General features: G+C 61.0%; 1 protein-coding gene across 2 annotated transcripts; it reads right to left on the bottom strand.

Annotated features, from left to right (window-relative positions):
* Positions 1-888: 888 nt before the first annotated feature.
* Positions 889-18,784, bottom strand: THOP1 (thimet oligopeptidase 1). Of its 2 annotated transcripts, none has more exons than XM_024740110.1 (13): positions 18,616-18,784; positions 16,260-16,472; positions 13,809-13,957; positions 12,686-12,793; positions 9,889-9,991; positions 6,525-6,685; positions 5,367-5,502; positions 4,800-5,166; positions 4,518-4,719; positions 2,532-2,718; positions 2,298-2,426; positions 1,534-1,670; positions 889-1,283 (listed from the first exon to the last, which is right to left on the bottom strand). In XM_024740110.1, the coding sequence occupies exons 1-13, from the start codon at positions 18,629-18,631 to the stop codon at positions 1,128-1,130; spliced, it is 2,064 nt and encodes a 687-aa protein (XP_024595878.1). In that variant the 5' UTR covers positions 18,632-18,784; the 3' UTR covers positions 889-1,127. The 2 variants fall into 2 exon arrangements, with proteins under 2 accessions (XP_024595878.1, XP_024595879.1); XM_024740111.1 differs by having other exon boundaries at positions 1,534-1,634; positions 18,616-18,749.
* Between the last annotated feature and the right edge of the window lie 1,455 nt (positions 18,785-20,239).

Raw genomic sequence — 20,239 nt, 5'->3', positions numbered from 1 at the left:
CGAACAGCCCTCCTGGCCACGGGGCACCCACCCACTGGCTCTGGGCCAGCGACCAGCCCAGAACACAGAAGGCACAGAAGTGGGTGCAGAGAGCTGAGCCAGTGCTGCAGAAGGGCAGACACCACAGCCTGGTCCACAGCCGACTGGCCCAGGGCGGGTGAGAACGGGCGGGCGGGCTGAGGGGAGGACAGAGCGTGGCACGGCCTGCCCGCCTGGGCCCCAGGGAGAAGGTCAGGGCGCTGCCCGCGCCCTCGCTCCGCTGCCTGGCGTCCTTTGTGGGGACAAAGGGCCGGAGGCAGGGCTCCCGAGGAGCTCAAAGGCCAGGGAAGGACACACAGGACGGTCCAGCCCACCCTACCCGCTCCAGTGGTGCAGCACCCTCTCTGAATTCCTACTGCCACCAAAAAACACTTCTAAGGCCTTTGGGAAGAACTGCTAGGACCCAGAAAGACAGCCCCTTGCTGTGGCCCAGACTTCACGAACTGCCGGTGACCAGAGGGAGCAGAGCCGGCCGGCCGTGAGCAGGACAGGGCACGGGGACAGGGCCAGCCACGGCCGGGCTCCCCGCAGCTGTGCCCACCGCCAGAACCAGCTCCCGCCAATCACAGCCCCCGACATGCCAAACAGTGACGGGCGAGAGGCTGGCAGGAGACTGACACCACGTCACTGGAGAGCCGGCCCGGCGAGGGTGGGGGGGCCATCCCCGCCTGAACTCACCCCACAGCTCAGCCGTCTCCCAGTGACCCAGACACGTCACCAGCGGAGAGCAGCCTTCAACGGCCCCAGGGCCGATCCCCGACCAAGGTCAGAACTCCCGCCAGAGTGATGGCCCCCATGCCACTCCTGTGGTGGAAGGGATGGCAGTCAGAGACCAGGACTGGAGCCTTTTTTTTAATGCCTCCGTTTCAAAGAACCGTGTTTTAACCAGGAAAGCTCCCCAGGAAGGGGCTGTATTAGTGCAACAAGTGGGAGCCTTGACGCCAGGCTCTCTAGACACATCCAGGTGGAGACTTTTGGCCCAGGCCGGCTGCCGGGGACTCAGGGGCTGGGGGGACACGCGGCCCCTCCCCTGCCCCGGTGGGGCACTAAGGCACCCGGCCCACTGGGGTGGGCAGAACCCCGTGCCGTCAGCAGGCTGGCGGCTCGCAGTCCTCAACCTGCAGCCCTTTGCTCAGGAGGAAGGCGTCCTGCTTGGGGTCCCGACCCAGGAAGAGCCTTAACATGACGCTGGCGTCCTGGGAGCCGCCCGGCCTCAGGATGCAGCTTCTGTAGTCCATGCCCACCTGCCGAGAGGGGGCGGGGCTGCAGGAGGGTGGAGTAGCCCCACCCGTGGCTCCAGGGGCCAGCAGCACCCAAGGGAGGGGATCTGGGGGTGTGGGTGTAGCCACCTCTGCTGTGGCTGAACAAAGGGCAGGGGAGCAGGAGGACCAGGGCAGGGTCCTCAGGGCCGGGCAGGCCCAGGCGGGTGGCACAGGCATCTAGGCCCAGGCCGAGGACCGCGGTCTTGGTCTGCGCAGCAGGCCGGCCTCTCACCTTGCCACTCAGGACGCCCTCCTGCTTGAAGCGTGTGTGGAACATGTCCGCGGAGTACACCTCACTCCACAGGTAGCCATAGTACTGGGCGTCGTAGCCGCCTGCCAGGTGGCCGAAGGTCGCGGGCATGTTGGTCCCTGGGACACACGTGGAGAGGCTCCTGCCCGGCCCCCTGGCCCCTCAGTGCCCCTTCCCGAGAGCGGGGGCCTCAAAGCAGCCCTGTCTGAGACCCCTGCCACTAGAGGGAGAATTGGCCCAACACTTCAAGAAAACAGGGACCTTGCGGGCAACTCAGTGGAGGGACACAAATAAATCTTTGCCCACTTTCTGCTGAAGCTCATGAGGGTTCACCTCTAAGCCTCTTACAAGGTCAGCTGCCGAGGCTCTGAGGGGTGAATCAGGGCTCGCCCTCCGCCACGGGGAGAGCACGGATTAAAGCGCTCACGAGGGAGTGAACCGCGTGTCCACACCGACATGCACGTGCAAACCTGTGGATGCGTTCTGTCCGGGGTATGAAGCCCTCTCCTGCCCCTTCCAGGCTCTCCAGAAAGCACCTGCTGAGCCGCCCACCCCACCCTTGGCCTCCACGGGCCACAGAGGGAGGGACCAGCCCAAGAACCGAGGCGGGAAGAGGCCAGAGGTCCGACGGCCTCGGCCGGAGGGTGTCGGTCGGTCCCCCTTCACACACCACTAGACGATCTTCCTGACCCGGGCAGTGGCCGCCACCCCAACCCCTAAGGTGGGCCTGCCTCGCGCGTGGCTACCTGGCGTGGCTGGGACCCCGAGGATCTCCTGGGAGAGGCGGGCATACTCCTCGGCTGGGTCTGCGGCCGTCTGCGTGTGCAGGGCCTGGTCCACCTTGGCCAGGACGATCTGGCGCAGGTTGAAGAGGCCTGGGGGGCAGGAGGAAGGAGACGTGGGACTGGCTCTGTCTCCAGGCCGCCCTCTCCAGCCGGGCGGTCTGGGAGCCCCCTTCCCTTCCCTTGGCCCGGCCGCACCTGTGTTGGCCTGCCGGGACTTGATGAGTTTGTCCAGCAGCTCCTGGGGGACGGCGCTGCCCGTGCGGTAGTGCTGGGACATCCTGAGCAGTGGCTCCACCTCCCACACCCAGTTCTCCAGCATCTGCGAAGGTGCCTCCACGAAGTCCCGCTCCACGTGTGTCCCACTGAACATGGCGAACTCGGCCTGCAAGGCAGGCTGTGGAGCTGCAGGAGGGCCCACCCGGACCCCAGACCTGCCCGGAACACAGGGGTGCAGAGAGCCCGCCACCCCGTGGATCACCGCGCCCCCTCCCCACCCACGGAGCCAACACTCTCCAGCCAAAGCCCCGCACCCAGGAGGCAAAGGTGCGGACACGGCGCAACCGGATGGCGGCCGTTGGCAGGCGCTCTTTGCTCCTCTTTCGTGCCTGAAATTCTTCCTGAATACACGGCGCCTGACGGAGTGCGGCTGGAACCCAGGCCCGGCAGGTGTGGGTCCACACGAGCCCAGTGACCCCGGCATGTCCTTCCCAGGCCCCAGGGAGCAGGGCAGACGCTGCCTCCTCACTCCTGGGTCACTTGACCCCCAACTTCCGGTTCCAAGCCCCAGTTGCAAACTAGCGTCCTTCTCACGGTCTGCTGAATGCTCCAATGTGTGCATTTTTGTGTTTCTGGGGTGATTTCTCTGCTCGACATGGCTCCGAGCATAGAGCTGAAGTGTTGGCCGGTGTCCCAAGTGCAGGAGGGCGGTGACGTGCTCACGGGGACAGTGCGTGTGTCAGACGAGCTTCCTTCAGGCGAGGGTTACAACCCCGCCGTGAGTGAATCAACAATTGCTATCAGACCAGGTGTCTTTAAACAGAAACACACATCACATGTGGCTGCGTGGGGATCGGTGGCGACAACGTGGTGACAGAGGGTGACCCCCAGCCTCACACCACAGACAACACTCCACCATAGTGGACAACAACAAAATTAAAGGCTTGATTACAAAACTTCTAGGCAGAAAAGGCAGAAGAAACTAGACAGGAGAAACTCAGTACCTCGGGTTAGAGAAGGATTTTTTCCATAGGACACAAAACGTGCAAGAAAACAGTTAATAGGCTGAACTTCAAAGTCAAAACCTTCTGCTCATAAACATACTAGTAATAAGAGGTCCCTCCACACACGGGGACATCCCTCAGCCACACAGAGGGGTGAAGCCCTGACACTCACTACCACGTGGACGGACCCTGAGAACACGATGCTCAGTGAGAGAAGCCAGACACAGAAGGACCCACAGGGTGTGACTCCACTGATGGGAAACGTCCAGAACAGGTAGATCCACAGAGTCAGAGAGTGGGTTCCTGGTTGTCATGGGCTGGGGAGGGAGTGATAGCTAAGGGCATGTGGGACACTTTCGGGGTGATGAAAATGTTCCAAAACATGGCAGTAGTGACGGCTGCACAGCTCAGTGAACTGTCCCCATGTGCTCCGGTGCAGCCTGTGACAGCATCGCTCTCGGGACGGAGGGCTGACCGCAGGAAGACTGAGCAAGCAGTGGGTCCTGGGCCCGGCCGCTCAGCTGGGGGTCCCACGTGGGGAAGTCACTGGGACTTGCTGAGCCTCCACCGAGACTGGCAGCAGCCCCAGGGCCTCACTGGGCGCGGCGTTCCCGGCCCCAGAGCCTTCCCTCTGGTTCTCATCACTGGCTGTCACCAGACTTGCAGGCAACGTTCCTTTCTTTTCTTTTTTAAAGGCAACTCTTGAGTACATGTATTTAACATGTAAGGAACCAGCCCTGACACCTTGATCAGTGGCTTCCAGCCTCCAGAGCCTCCAGGACATCCATTTCCGTTGTTTACCTGCTCAGTGAGTGGGGTTTGACGATGGAAGCTGACACCGAGGGCGTTGCCACGTCCGGGGTGACGTCGGCTGAAGAATCCCGCGGCGAGGACATGCCTGAGGACCATGCGTGCCTGGGCCCTCCCCCGCTCCTGCCCGCAGCCCCGCGCCCGCACCCACCTGGGAGCAGAGCTGGTGCATCACGTGCCCAAACTCGTGGAAGTAGGTCTCCACCTCATCGTGCTGCAACAGGGAGGGTGCGTCGGGCGTGGGCTTGGTGAAGTTGGCCACCATGGCCGCGATGGCGATCTGGCGGCTCCCGTCCTGCCGCAGGCAGCCGGGCTGCAGGCCGAAGCAGGCCGCATGCCCGTACTTCCCTTCCCTGGGGAGGGACGCGGGGTGAGGCCCAGCTTCCGCAGAGGATCCCCGGCCCATGGCCGACACATTCCCCCAAGCACACACCGAGGGTAGAGGTCCAGGTAGAACTTGCCGATGACCTTGCCCGAGGCCGTGTCCCGGACCGTGTAGAGCGTCACATCTTCATGCCACACGGTGGCGCCCTCCTCCAGGTCGAAGGTCAGCCCCAGCAGCTCCTGGTAGATGCCCAGCAGCCCGCGCGTGACCACCTGCATGGGGAAGTACTCCTTGAGCAGGTTCTGGTCCACGCGGTAGCGCGTCTCCTCCACCTGGTTCATGTAGTAGCGCATGTCCCAGGCGTTGATGCGCCCGTCAAAGTGCAGGCCCCGCCTCTGGCACTCGGCCTCCTTTAGCTCCAGGATCACGGCCCGTTCCTGCTCCCCGAGGGGCTTCAGCTTCTGGGCCAGCTCATCTGTGGGCGAAGGGGAGAGGCTCGGCTACGTCCCTGGGGCGGCTCCCCAGCCGCCCCCAACCCCGTGCCCCTCGAGGCATAATGAAGGGTCTGGGAAGGTGACCCCCAGGCTGACACAGTGGGGTCTCAGGCAGCACCGCGTCCAGTCCAGGTCCGCCTGACCCCGCTCCCCACTGGGCCCCAGGGGGAGGCAGGGTTACCTAGGAAAGTGGCCACCACCTGGCTGGTCTTGGCCATGTTCATCTCCAGCACGTAGTCGGCATGCGTGCTGAACCCCAGCAGGCGGGACTTCTGGGCCCGCAGGCTCACCAGCTCCCCAAGGATCGCGCAGTTCTCCTGGAACCCAGAGACGGCCGGTGCTGGGGACCATGGGCCATGCCCTCCCCGTGGGGCCCCGGGCCAGGTCTCTGCAGGTGGGCAGGGCTCTCAGGCCGCTGGCGCGCACAGCCAATACCCCTCCCTCCTCCTCCTGGCCCAGATTTCTAGACACTTTGGTGCTGTCCTACCATGTGGTCTTTATAGACAGGTCCTTCGGAACCAGAAAGATCGTGAACCGTGATGGGCTGTAAGGCCAAGGGCGGGAAGCAATGCGGCCAAGCTCTCCAGGAGCCACCAAGGGGCCTCCCCGGGCTCAACAAGACAAACACGGCTGCCGTGCAGACAGCAGCTCAACCCCACGGCGCCTGAACACCCAGCCCCTGGACGGTGAGACACCTGTTGCTGCAGGTGGCCCGTGGCTCACGGATGAGGCCCGGCCCCAGGCGTACGCCACCTTCTCGGGGGCCACCTCTCCGGTTCTGCGGTGGGGTTCTCCTGGGAGCCCCCAGTCACCACAGGACCAACGTGGCCTGTCTGCAGGCCGAGAAGGCGGGGACACAGGACTGTCCCCCGTGCCCCCCGCATCCCCCGCGAGGCCGAGCGAGCACCAGTGGTGTCTGCGGGGAAGATGAAGGGCTCATGCACAGCCCCCATCTACTGAAGATGCTAAATGGGAGAAGCAGACTGCAGCCACACGCAGTATGGACCAAACACAAGTGTCCTTGCAGAACCCGATGTCTGAATGTCAAGGCCGTGCCCGGGCCACAGCGAGAAGGCCAGGCCCACATGCTAGGCACAGAGAGGGGATGGGGGGGACCTCTGTGAATCCGAGCTCCTCGGGCATCCGGCAACACCCGAGAGGGAGAGGACCTGAGGCTAAGGCTCGAGAGCGAGGGAGCAGAAGCACGAGCTCAGGAAGAGGCTCAGACCCCTGCCCCGGGGAGCCTGGGGGATGGAGGCAGACCCCCGGACACCTGCTAGGGGCGGAGCGAGCTCGTGGGCCCCTCCGGGCACTGAGCCGGCAGAGGCGGGCTCCTCACCCGCTTGCACCGACAGTTGAAGGCCTCCTCCACCTTCCTCCTGGTCTCGGGCACGTGGCATTTCTTCAGGAGGGGGAAGTAGTGCGGGTACTTGAGGGTGACCTTCAACTTCTCATCCTCGGTCTTCTCCAGCGAGTTCAGGAAATCCTCAGGGAGCCCTCCTGTGGGAGCCAAATCGGGGAGCTCTGAAAGGACCCCGTGGGCTGCCCGACCCAGGTGGGAAGGGAGGGCGTCCCTCCCGCGTGGGAAGTGAGGAATGGGAGCCAGCAGTGAGCACAGTGCCCGGTGCGGCCTACCCAAACGCCCACTTCCCACCTCTGCACCCAAAGGAGCCACGTCAAGGGCTCTCCCGCCTCAGACAGCTGCTGCTCTCCTCATCAAGATGCCCTCGGGGAGGAAAAGCTATGTTCAGCTCCACCCAGGCCAGCCTGCACCTGCAGACGGCGTTCACCCCGGGACAGGCTCCACCCCGGGACAGTGCCCACCCCGGGACAGTGTCCACCCTAGGACGATGTCCACCCCGGGACAGGCTCCAGCCTGGGACAGCGTCCACCCGGGACAGTGCCCACCCCGGGACAGCGTCCACCCCGGGACAGGCTCCAGCCTGGGACAGCGTCCACCCGGGACAGTGTCCACCCTGGGACGGCGTCCACCCCAGGACAGGCTCCAGCCCAGGACGGCATCCACCCCGGGATGGCATGGGCTGCCGTCTCCTCTGTGTCCTTTCTGGGTGGATGGCACCAGTGGAAGGCAGAACCCGCCAGGCAGCCCTGACTGGGCGGTGCCCCCGCCCCATCCCAGCTGTCAGCACTGCTGCAATGGCTGGCCTCCAACCTGGCCTGTCCTCTTAGCATGGAGACCCGGGTGCATCGCCCTCAGACTAAAACCTCCAGGGACCTGTGCCTCACAGCCTGGGCGATGCAAGGCCACCACCCCTCATGCCCCAGCCTCGCCACCCAGCTCAGCCCTGGGGCCTGGGGCCTGGGGCCTGGGAGCTGAGGGAGGGGTGGAGGAACCCTAGAGGATCCCCCTCAGGTGGGCCGTCTCGGCAGGCCCCGACAGGTGTGCCCGTGACTCTAACCCTAACCCAACAAGCAACAGCTGAGGGAGAGCCACCCTCGCCCCGAACCGGCTCTTCCTCCCTACTGGGACTGGAAGACCCTGTGACTCTCTCTCAGCCTCACACTTACCCAGGAGCCGGTTCTCACTGTTGGACAAGGTGGTGAAAGCATGGAAGGGGTGCCACGAGGCGAATCCCTAGATGCTCGACCTGAGCTGAAGGCACTGGTAGGCACTCATGGATGTGTGTCTGCGCGCGTGTGTGCACACAGCTCTCGTCAGCTGAGGGGGCCTAGAAGCAATAGCTCCCAGCATCTGGGCGCACACCCAGCAGCCAGACCTTCGTTCTGACTATCCCACCAGGGCCAGGCCGGGCTGGGCCAGGGAGAGGACAAAGTGAGCCCGGCCCACCCTGTGTCAAATAGCAGGTGCTTGAAGAATCACAGGGACACGTCCACTTGAGGGGCTCTTCGAGGCCACACTGGGACAATGAGCATCTAAGTAAGTGATGACAGCAGGGGACCGCACCCCACCAGGAAGACCAGGACCTGGAAGCCCACACATACAAAGACACTGGTCAGCAAGTACTGGGGGGTGGGGTGGGGCAGTGGGGGTGAGTTCTGACTTACAAGAAGATACAAACTAAGATATTACACAGGACTAGTGGGTGAAAACAAATGAGAGGAACAAACCTCCAAGCTTCTCTGGAGAAATGACTGACTGTGAACGGAGAATAGCGCCTTTACAGAGAAGACGCCTAGAGAAAATTGCCTTAGGACTGAGATTTAGGGAAAGAAACCAAAGTGTTATGTGTGTGTATGACTCTCTCTTGAGAGAGGGAGGGAGGGGATGGAGAGAGGGAGGGAGGGAGAGGGGGAGAGGGAGGAGGGGAAGGGAGGGAGATGGAAGGAGGGGGGAGGGGGAAGGAGAGGGATAGAGGTAGAGAAAGAGAGGGAGGGAGGGAGAGGGAGAGAGGGCGAGAGAGGAAGGACAGGAAGCAGGGAGAAAACAGAGAAAGAACACACCATCTATGTTTCTGTAAAATGACACCAGGGATCCTTCCACAACCGGAGAAAATAACCCAGCGAGGCTCCTGCTCAGCTGGAACTGAAACTGCAGACGGGGTCAAACCCCACCAGGCTGGCCACACATGTCCAGCCGCCACCCCAGCCCTGTGAGACAGGTCACCAGGGCTCTGAATGTCTGCTGCATGGAGCTGGAGTTCACCCTCTCGCCCGGGAGGCCGGGCCATGACAGCAGGGCCCCTGGGCTGGACAGATGGGGGGAAAGCAGCCCCACAGGACAGCTTGTGCCAGCAGATTCAGCTGCCAGTTTCCGGAGGCCCGGGATCACCCTTTGGCCCGTGAACCCCAGGAGCCACCTGGGTCTTGCTGCCCGGGACAGGGGGTTGGGGACCAGAAGTTAGGGCAGCAGAGGTTGGCGTGATGGACCTGAAGCATCTGCCTGGGTCAGCGTGCATCCGTGGGTGTCCCCAAAACCCACCCGCCCAGAGGCAAACGAGGTGTCACATCTTATGCAACAGCCTGTTACACAGAACCGGTAACGATGCTCAGCCCCATCTGAACCCCGGGCAGAACTGACAGGCCGCTGCCCACCTGGCCTAGATTTTGCAAAACTATCAGCGTGGGCAAGACGGAAGCAAGTTTGTAAAAGGTTCAGGAACCGATCAGCAGGGAAGGAGCCTGGAGAGACAGGAACTAAATGCAATGCCTGAGGCCTGGCTCAAGCCAGATGGGGCCAGAAACATAAAGACTGCCATCGGGACGGCTTGGGGGACCGCTCCACGCTCTGCTTCCCGAGGGCTGCCTGCACCCGGGGACTCAGGAGGTGCCCTTGCTCCTAGAGACATGTCCGGAGGCCCTGGCGCAGGAACAGCACACACGGCATCCACGTAGGGAGGCCGGGCCCGGGGAGCACATGGGGTCTCCCTGGTGCTATTCTTGCCACTTCCCTACAGGTGTGAGTTTTCAAAATAAAGCATTCGAGGAAGAGGGCAGAAGTTGCAAAAGCCGCCCAGGCCCCAGCCCTTCAAGACCCCACGCCTGGTCAGGCTGGGGAGGACCCTGTGAGATTAAAGAAACATCACAGAGAGCAGGGTGGGGGTGGGGTCTTGGGGGACAACTCCCTTTGGGGCAGAATCTCGGTAGACAGACCGCAACCGCCCCCAAGGAAGGATCCAGAACATTGGGACCCAAACACTCTGAGCACCCCCGCGGAAGAAGGCCCTCCCGGGGGTCAGGGGCACACGGACGCCTCTCCACCCCCGCGCGGGGCCCGCACGCACCCAACTCCTCGCGCGTGAATGGCAGGAAGGTCGTGTCCTCGTTCAGGTTCTTGTTGAAGTCGATGCACAGGAGACTCAGCTTCTTCTTGATGCTCTTGATTTTCTGAAGGAAGAAGACGGCCGTGAGATCGGGGGGCGGGGGCACGGAGCGGGGTTAAGGGAGAAGAGGCGGATGAGAGGAGGGAGATGGGAGAGAAAGGGCCTCGGGTCCTAACTGTTAGGACCCTCCACAGGAGTTACCCCAAGGTGACAGCCTAAGCTTCAGCCATTTCAAAGGAGCTAAGTTTCTGTCCCTTCAGGGTCTATCTGGTTTTCAGAAACAGGGAGAAATGGACCAGCCTGGGGGAGGGAGCGACGTGGGGTGCAGAGAAAGGCACCGGCTCCCTGGGGCCCCTGCCGGGCCAGCAGCAGGAGGGACGCCTTGAGGACCTGCCCAGGCTGCACCCCCTGCCCGGCCCAGGACTCAGCGCGCCCGCCCCGCTCCCGGGCTGAACAGCCATGCCTGTCGGAGGACAGGAGGGGCGCTGGGGGAGCGTGCCCGCTGGCTCTGCCAGGAGCAGGGGCTCGTCGGGCACGCCTGGCTCAGAAGCAGCCCGAGGGACGCCGGGCGTTTGCAGGCAGCAGGCGCCGTGCCAGACACTGGCCTCCCTGCAGCCTCACGGCCCCAAGGGCCACGACTGGGCAGGAGCACAGGGCGCCCTGGGAGGGTGGGGCGGCACTGAGGACCTCGCCCCGCGCCAGCAGGCCGCCTCTCCTGGGCGCCCTCCTCCCCGGGCGTCCCCGTGGTCCCTCCGGCCAGTGGTTCTCAAGTGTCAAGGCGGTCTGCGCAGCCCCAGCGTGCACACCCTCGGCTCCCCCAGCCTCGAAGCTCCACGCGCCTGCCGCTCCGCAGGACTTCGGGGCCCCCGCGCCCAGCCCACCCTGGAAGCTGGGGTCCCACAGTCCTCCGAGTCCCGGTTTCCTCCACCACAAGGCACAGCACCGGCCGAAGCGGGACAGCGTTTTTCTTGAGTAACGAGAACTGTCGCTGAGCCCTGGGTCGGGCCTGGTACCTGCATTAACCGCTTCTGTCACTTTCTGATGCAAACCAGCCAGCGCAGGGATGCACCCCAGCCCCTTCTGTACAGGGCTCCCACACTCGGGGCCACCGTCCCCCCGCGCTCATCACCCTGGGTAGGCCCAGAGCCCCGGATCATTCTAGCCGATCCTGAGCTGCTCCTTCCCGGGGACGCACACCTCAGGCTCCAGTCCCCAGCCACCCCTCCCCTCATTGCTGCCGAACCCTCGTGCTCCCGGGAGGCCCTAGGTGACGAGGCGGGCCCCTGCCCAGAACCGCGACTGACAAGCTCTTTCCTCATCTGCTGGCCTCACTGTTCTCTGTCCTCCACACAAACCGACTCGGTCAGCGCTCACGACCACCTGTGAGGGGGTCCTCGGGGCACGCACGTTGCAGAGGGTGAACAGGGACAACGGGGTCCAGTGACCGGCCTCCGGGGACCCAGCTGGTTGGTGGCAGAGCTGGGTCTGATCCCAGAGGTCAAGACGCGAGCAGCCACGGCGCCACACGCCCCCCACCGAGGTGACGCGCTCGACCATGGGTGGCTCGCCGTGCCCGGCCCCCTCCCCACCCCACGAGGCTGCCTCCCGGGAGGGGCCGGGCTGCCCATCGCCCACCTGTCCAGGGCGCTGCGGGGACCCCGTCCTGCTGGACCAGGGGTGGGAAGAGCTGAGGGCTCTGGGGTCCACGTTGGGGGCAGAGGGGTGTCAGGTAACTGGAAGGACCTGAAGGGACAGGCCCCGGGGGGCTGGGCCCACTGGGAACCTGCGTGGCCACAAGGCTCAGCCCAAAGAGGAGGGAGGGGATGAAGGCGGACGCGCTTGTCAGCCTCCCATCACCCCCAGCCTCTGTGCCCAGCGGGATCCGCGCTGTGAATTACGGGAGAAACGCGTCGGATCTTGGCCCCCAGTCCTGGCACACAGCTCCTAAACCTAAAGCCACAGGGTGGGGTGCATCTTACAGCCCCACTGCCTGCCCACCTCCTGGGAGGGGAGAGGGACAGCGGCTGCAGCGTGAATCAGTGGCTCATGGCCAACGATGTAATCGTGCTCATGGAACAAAATCTCGGTAAACTCGGGGCTCAGAGAGCTGCCGGGTGGGCGCCTGCAGGTGGCCCGGAAGCCCCGGCCCCGCCCCACGCCTCCACACCTCCTCCAGCCACCTGGCTGCTCCTTATGATAACCCGGTGGTCCGGACCGTGGACTGGGTGCCTGTGTTCTGGGGGGCCACGCTAGCCGACGGATGGAACTTGGGGTGGGCGCGTGGGAACTCCTGACACAGCCTGTCAGCCACAAGCGCAAAGGACGACGTGGACCTGTGGCCGGCGTGGGCCGAGCCCTGACCTGCGGGCTCTGACTCCGGGTAGATGGAGTCCAAACTGAACCGTAGAAACCCGACAGTCACAGAGCTGCTGCTATGGGAGCCCCACGGGCCTGGCGTCGGGACGGAAGCTCTGTGGGAGCGGGGGCTGAGGGTGGAGTGGGCTCGGAGGAGGCGGTCCTTCCTTGAGACCCTCCCAGCAAAGCCACGGGGGGTGGGGGGCCCGGCTGAGGCGGGGCTGAGGCGGGACGCAGAGAGGGGCCCACGCCGCCCGTGCTCTGGGGAAGCCCTGTGACCCTGAGGACTGAGGGCAGAGCAGGTGCAGTGGGACTGCTGGTCCACGTGGACCTTCCCTCCTGGGGTTGAGGCGGCAGAAAGATGGGCAGAGGCAGGCACACGGGGCCCAGGCCAGGCGCTCACCTCCTGCGTCTCCTCGGGCAGGTGTAGCCCGTTCCTCCTGCCCAGGCTTATCAGCCGCTCCAGGTACCGCGACGCCTCTGGCCTCAGTGAGTCACTCTGGACCTTCTCCTAGAACAAGATAACCAAAGTTCTGCTCGCAGCAAAACATCGAGACGGTGCCCAGTGCTGGCGAGGCAGCAGAGAACAGGGGAGTCATCGCTGGAGGCCGCGCAAGTCAGTGCAGCCACTCTGGAAAGGAGTTGGCCAGTTTCCTAGAAAGCAAAACTTCCTAACAAAGCAGCCATCGCAGGACTCGGCAACCGCAGTCATGGGCACTTACCCCAGAGAAATGGAGACTGAAGTCCGCACAGAAACTGTACACAAGTGCTCGCCTGACTGGGAAGAGACCCAGACCGAAAGCCGCTGGGGACCTTCCCAGGGCAGCGGATGACACGGGCAGTTGTGTCAACGTCAGGAGCCTGCTGGGACGCTGACTTTACTTTCACAAAAGGTGACATTGGGGAAAACGGGGCCAAGTAGCCGGGACCACTCTGAATCATTTCTTACAACTGCACGTGAACCTACAATTAATTCTGTCAGTGAAAACTTCTGGTAAAAGCAGCACTGCCTGCGCTTTCAGAGGCCCCCGCCCTTGTGTCTGCACAAAGCACCCAGGGGCCTCCCCTGGTCCCGAGGGATACGCATCAGCGGGTTCTAAGAACCACCCACCAGCCACGTGAGAAGTATCTGTGGTCCCCCCGACACAGGCAGCAGTGCTCGGCCGGCTGCACGGAGCACCCACAGGAAGGCAGGAAGTGCACACACGTGTTACTTGTCCCTCACCTCACGTTGGAGACTGGACGTCCCCTCTAGGTGTGCCCAGCAAGGTCGGGAAAGTGAGGTAACGTGTGGACCCGGGAAGGCATTTTATGCTTCCTCTCCTCCCTCCCACTCGTCTTTGTCACGTTTCTAACGTCGTCTGCTGTGGTCCAACGGCCCCACCGTGAAACTCACCACCTTCCCCAGGCCCAGCGCACAGCCCGTGGTGCCCACTGCCCACCTGCGGGGCTGCCTCCAGCTTGACACCTCGTAAAGCCCGGGGAGCGGAACGACCCAGTCTGAAGAGGTCCCATCGCGCGCTCACCTGCAGCCAGACGATCCTCTGGTACACGTCCTGCCTCATGCTCATCTCCACGTCGAACTCGGACAGCTTCTTGTCCGCCTCCGTGCTGGCTGTCCGGATGTCCTTGGATGGGGAGACATGCTGCGGGAAGTCAAGGATGTTCCTCTGAACTGAAACAGGGAGACGACAGGACAGGTGTGAAAACGGCCCCGGGTGGAAACGGGTGGGTGCCAGCCCCAGGCTAGAGATGGGCGCAGTTACCCCGTCCTCGGGGACTCACATTCCAAAAGAGAAGGAACTTAGCTCAGGACACCCCAAGCCAAGAGGGATCGCAACAGGGAGTAGGATGAGACCGGAAGAGGCCAAAGGGACTCGGTGCCAGAAAAGAGCCGTGGCTGCCCATGGCTACGCTGCAGCTCACCAAAGATTTTGCACTTCACGGCACACGTGGACACTTCGTGAGACAGAACGCGTGGCGGCTGTGAGAGCACACGCTTCAGCTGAGTCACCACATGACCCGCAGACCCACCCCCAGGTGCACACCTGAGAGTAACGGAACATCCTCCACCCAAAACTTCTACACGCGCCATCACAGTAGCATGACATGATCCGTAGTAACCAAACAGTGGACACGACCCAGACGCCATCAGCAGATGACTGGACACGTGTCCCTCCACACACGGGGGCATCACTCAGCCATGAAAAGGGGTGAAGCCCCGACACTCGCTGACACGTGGACGGATCCTGAGAACACGATGCTCAGTGAGAGAAGCCAGACACAGAAGGACACACGGTGTGTGATCCCATTGATGGGAAACGTCCAGAACAGGAGGATCCACAGTCACAGTGGGTTAGTGTTGTCAGGGGGTGACTGCTGATGGGGTCGGGGCTTCTTTTTGGGGTGATGGAAGGCTCTGGAGTTGGAGAGTGGTGAAGGTTGGATATGCTAAATACATTAAAAACCAATGACGTCTATACTTTAAGTGAGCAGATTACGTGGTATGTGAATTCTATCTCAACACAGCAGTGTTTAAAAAAGCATATACTTTGCATGGGGGAGACCTGAATTAACATCACAGTTTGGTGGCTTCCACGGTTCCAGGCCACCGAGATGGCCCAGGTCTGGTGGGTCAGCTGCAGCGTGGAAACCTCTGCAGGGCAGTCACCGGCTCAGCTGACTAGGCCAAACACGGTGGGGCTCTGGGCGGGTCTCATGCCGGTGGCCCGAGAGCAAGCTGTGAAAAGGACAGAAACAGCCTTTTCTGTCCGTTTGGGATTTGCAGACTGTTACTGCACCGAGTATGACAACGAAACACCAGAGTGTGGGATTAGTCCAGGTGGCTGGTGTGGGGAGACGGGGCACAGGAAGGGGCGCTGGGCGGAGCTCAATCTGTGCTCAAAGAACCCGACGCCCAGCCACGCAGAAGGGAGGGGCTCCCCGGCTGGCACGAAGCCCCCAGACGGGGCGCAGGATGAGGGGCAAGGCGGTGCGTGGCTGGGCCCCAGAGGCCACGTCGAGGGCTTCCACCTTGACCCCCAGGGCAGTGGGAAGGCACCGGAGTTGGTCGAGGGGAGTGCCATGGTCCAATTCTAGTTTCCTTTAAAATTACTCAGGTTACTGAGGGGAGATGGAAAGAAAAGGCCACAGAAGTGGAGTAGGAGAGACCAAATCATGTCTGGCAGGGTCCCTCCCGAGGTGGGAATTTGCATCATCCACCCTCCAGAGCCTCCTGCCACAAATGAGAGGGGAGACTGAGCCTGCCACCCCTGTCCCGCCCCCGCCAGAGCAGGGGACTGGAGGGCAGAGCCAGCCTGCGGGCTCTCCATCCACTGCCTGAGCCGCAGCCCTCACCCTTGGGCCCAAGGCACACTGGGTCCCCCCAGGGCGGACCCTCTGGAGTCTAAGCCTGCAGGCCAGGGGCAAGTAGACCCTGCATGGCGAGGCATCAGGGACATGTGAGAATCCCGCAGCTGGAATTCAGGGATTCTAGATGGTTCGCAGAAAAACAGCTGCTCTAGAGGTTCGGGCACAGGGGGTCTCCTCGGCTCGGAGTTCTCTGCCTCATCAACCTCTGCAGAGGGGGCTCTGGGAGGCGAGCTGTGTATCTGACATACAAAGGCAGCAGACACACTGTGGAGGCGAAGAGGGAAGGACCCACGGGGTGGCGATGAGGACGCCTCAGGGTATCAGGGGACCCAGGGCGCCATGGGAGGAGAAAACCAAAGGGGACCAAGTTCAGCGGCTCAGAGAAAACAAACAGATCCCCGGGCAGGCACACGGGCAGGGGTGAGAAGGGGCTCCAGTTTCAAGGCTGGCACGTGAGCCGGCTCCCCAAGAGGAGAACTGGCAGACACTGTCTGACGCTGCCGTTCTGGGCCCTCGGGGACAGAGCAAGCTGGCCAGCCCAGGCTGCCTTTCTCCACCGGGCCCCCGGGGAGGAGGTGGTGTTGCCCAGTCTGGGCAGGGCTCACCTGTGTAGGACACCTCCACGTCGGCCAGCGCCTTGAGTGTGTTCTCGTAGGACACATCTTGGAGCTCCTGGGAGCCCACGCGGTCGTACACGCGCTTGGTCTCCTCGATGAGCTCGGTGGTGAGCTCCCCGATTTGCTGGGCACTCAGATCCCACCGGAGGTAGTTCACGGCCGAGCACGGTGCCGCCACGTCCAGGGCATCTCCTGCACAGGCTGGACCCAGAAAACAGAACCCCACACCCGGCGTGTCTGCTTCAGGCTCGGAATCAGGGTCAGAGTAACAGGCTGGGGAGAGCCCACAGTTTCCCAGAACAGATGGCGAGGCCCCAGGGCTTTCTGGGGATGCACAGGGCAATTGGTCCTCTAGAGCACAAGGTGATCCTGCCCCCAGGGGACACTGGGGGATGTCTGGGGACGTCTGTGGTTGTCACCACTAGGGAGTGATGCTCCTGCCTCAGTGGGGCCAGGCGCGCTGCTCAATACCCCACAGCAGCCAGGACCGCCCCCAGGAGAGGCCCCGCCCTCGAAGTCAGCGGTGCTGAGCGGGACATCCGGCATATACCTGCGTTTCACTGGAAGAATAACTGCACTGCAGGGTGGAACCCCCAACATCCCTGAATGGAACCTGGAACATCTGTAATGTATTACTTCTCTAAAAGAGGGGTAAATCCTGATTACTGTGACGTCCCTAGCCCCAGGAGTTTTTGGATACAAGACTGTGGTCCTATAACAACAGCTGTCGGGTTTCCCTGGTGGCGCAGTGGTTAAGAATCCACCTGCCAATGCAGGGGACACAGGTTTGAGTCCTGGGCCAGGAAGACCCCACATGCTGTGGAGCAACTAAGCCCGTGCGCCACAACTACTGAAGCCTGCGCGCCTAGAGCCTGTGCTCCACAACAAGAGAAGCCACCACAATGAGAAGCCTGCGCACCGCAATGAAGAGTAGCCCCCGTGTGCCACAAATAGAGAAAGCCTACGCGCAGCAACGAAGACCCAACGCAGCCAAAAATAAATAAATTAATTAATTAATTAAAAGAAAAACAACAGCTGTCACTTGAAAACCTTCTTGTGTGTTCCAGGGTGTTTTGACCTCACTGAACTCTCAGGCAGTTCTGTACTCTGCACCCTATGTGGCTCCACTTCACAGATGGGAATCCTGAGTTTGCCATGATGCCACAGCCAGCAAGCGACAGAGGTGGGGTTCAAAGCCGGGCAGCTTACTTCCACTGATACACACTAAGTGGCGGGGGGAGCCTCTTCACCTCAATAGAGGTTCGATTTTTCTGGCCAAATGACTGCTTCAAATTAGAGAATATCTTTGCAGAATATTCTGGATTTCAAGAACTGCACAAGAGGGACCGTGAGTCTGCATTAAATCTGGTGGTAAAGAAGGGCTCCAGGAGCTCAGGAAAAGCGGGAGGTCCGAGTCAGGTGGAATTGTCGGGAAAACCTTTTGGAGGAACTAGGATTTGAAAACTTGGAGCAGGCACGTTCTTTTCATAAATATTTACTGATTGTCACCTACGTCCCAGGTCTCTGAGCTAACAATCCCGCAGCAAACAAGGCAGACAACAGTCCTGCCTCCCTGAGGCCTGAATAAGCGTAATTATGATTATCAGCATGAAATGGGCTGCAGAAAGAACAGAGGGAGGATAGGTGGGCAAGAGAAAATTCCAGGAGGCACCACTCAACATCCTGGGCGATTTTCTAAAACAGAGTATGCGGGTGGCATCGCTCCCCTAAATGAAAACCAACCCTTCCATAGCGCCCCTTTGTGCTTCCCATAAAAGGGACTCCCAGCCGTGTTCCAGCTAAAATGACCTGTTGCTCTCCAAACGCCCTGCTGGTGCGCTTGCCTCCCCGCCTTTGCCTTCGCGATTCCTACCACCTGGGACGCTCCTCCCGCAGGACAGCTGCTTCTCCCCACGGGGTCCAGGCTGAGTGAAATGCCACCTCCACCGAGAAGTCCTCCAGGACCGCCCTCCCTAAAGAAGCACCACCAGCCCCGGCACCGACGACTGTCTAAAGCCCTCGCTTAATTTTTGCCTGTTGAACGTCCGTCTCTGGCTCTGGAACTGCGTCTAGAACTCCCTCAGAGTCCACCCAAGGGCCAGACCCATCCTCAGCAAAAGCGACACGGAGTTTGCCGAATGAGTGAAGCGCTGTTAAAGTTGTTCATTCATTCGGCAACCGAGGGTTCGGGGTTCCGGGCTCGCTGACCCCCCTCCCCTGCCTGGGCCCGGGTCACTCGAGAGTCACTGGGCTCCGCTCTTAGGCCCCAGGGGCCACCCCGAGGGAGGGCGCGCGCGGCTCCTGGGTCCGGCGAGCGGGGCCAACACCAATGGGCGGCCGGTACCTGCGGGGGGCTTCATGGCTGGCGGGTGTGCACCGGCGACCTCTCCCTCCACCTGGCCTGCGTCGGCGTAACAGCCGTCAGCCTCCCTCCACTCAACCGCCGAAGCCTACTGGACTGAGGTGCCAGCCGCCCGCGCACCAACTGAATGCTGGGAGACGCGTGCGCCGGACGGGAGGGCGCACGCGCACCCCAGCTCCGCCCACAACCCGAGGCTGTGCACCCGGGCGCTGACTCCTCCTGAGCATGCGCTGGAACCACCCCCGCCCTTCATTGGCTCTCAGTGGTGAGAGGGCAGAGCCTTCGGGGAGGCGTTTCCATGGAAACCCACACAGCTGGCACCTCGGAGCCTTCGCTAGGTTCTCTCTGCCAGTAGTTCGCTTGGGCTTCTAGCTCCTGTATTAATTTGTACTTGCCTCCTTTCTACCTTTGTTGGGCATTTGGCTAGTTTTACAAGTTTTCTCCCTCACTTAAGGTCCTCCGTGGTCGCTCCCCAAATCTCAGGCTCTTATCCCACTCCCAGCATCCTGGCCAGCTTCTAGCGTCTAATGAACAGAGATGGTGCGCCACATATGTTAGCTGAATCCAGTTGGTCAATTAAATTAAACACACATTCATTTAAAAAACAGAAATGTAAGCAAGTATCATTGAGAAAGCTTCAGTGAACGGATCCACGACTTCAAACAACAGGTGTTTTGGAACAGTGCAGCTACCTGACCTATATCTAGGGTTCTCGGTTAACACAAAACCTTGAACCGTCTAAAACACCCAGAAAGAAAAAGTTGCGAGAATTAAACCGGCCCCAAAACCCACCTCCTTTATTTCTGCAAAAGAAATGAAAATAACCCAGGGTGTTAAGTGTGCATGCGTTTTAAGTAGGATAAAAATGAGTTGGGAGAACGCTTCTGGCAACTTTAACGCTAATTTACTAGGGAATTTCCCGTTACCCACCCTCGGTTTTTTCTCTCTTGAGGACATCAAGTTTAATTGTTACTCTTCATTTTCGCTGTTTCCTGTACTTGGAGTGCTTTCCTTCCGTTCTCCAAATCCACGTGTGAAAGAGAGGCCTTCCCTAATCATCCCAGCCAACTTGCCCCCGCCCATCACAATCACAGCACCCCACTTTTACTTCATAGCGCTTGCCATTAAGTAAAATTTGTTCATTTATGTACTAGTATACTAGTTTATAGTCCGTCTACCCCAATACAAGGTAATGAGAGCAAACATTTTGTTGGCCATTAGAGTTGGTGTGCAATAAATATTTTTCGACTATTAGACATTTGCTGTAAACAAATATCTCTATTACTTTATTCTTATGGATTGAATAAATGAAAGAACGCACTTGTAGGTGGATGGGTGGGTGAATAAATGAACAAATATGTTCAAAGAACGCCTGTAATTCTCTGGTCGCCAGATACCTAAACACAACTGCACCACGTGGTCGACTCTGCACCACATGACGGCTCCGCCAACCCACAAGAGTCCGCCACTGTCCCACCATGCACCGCTCCATTCCAGCTGTAGAGGACTAGTCAGTTCTGATTTCCGCCCTCCTTTCGGTCGCAGAGGTCAGTTGCCCTAACGACCAGCTTGTCCCAGCCTCTAAATTGCGTCACTTCCCTCCACG

Source organism: Neophocaena asiaeorientalis, unplaced genomic scaffold, assembly GCF_003031525.2.
Source record: "Neophocaena asiaeorientalis asiaeorientalis breed wild unplaced genomic scaffold, Neophocaena_asiaeorientalis_V1.1 scaffold469, whole genome shotgun sequence".
Taxonomy (NCBI): Eukaryota; Metazoa; Chordata; class Mammalia; order Artiodactyla; family Phocoenidae; genus Neophocaena; species Neophocaena asiaeorientalis.
The sequence above is the reverse complement of the archived record's forward strand: the minus strand, read 5'-3'. Positions and strand labels throughout refer to the sequence as shown.

Excerpts from the sequence above, each read along its gene's own strand:
- THOP1 (XM_024740110.1), bottom strand. Across the intron at positions 12,794-13,808 it reads AGAGGATCGTCTGGCTGCAG|GAGAAGGTCCAGAGTGACTC; the intron begins GTGAGCGCGCGA and ends ATCTTGTTCTAG. Across the intron at positions 2,427-2,531 it reads GTCCCGGCAGGCCAACACAG|GCCTCTTCAACCTGCGCCAG; the intron begins GTGCGGCCGGGC and ends CCTGCCCCCCAG.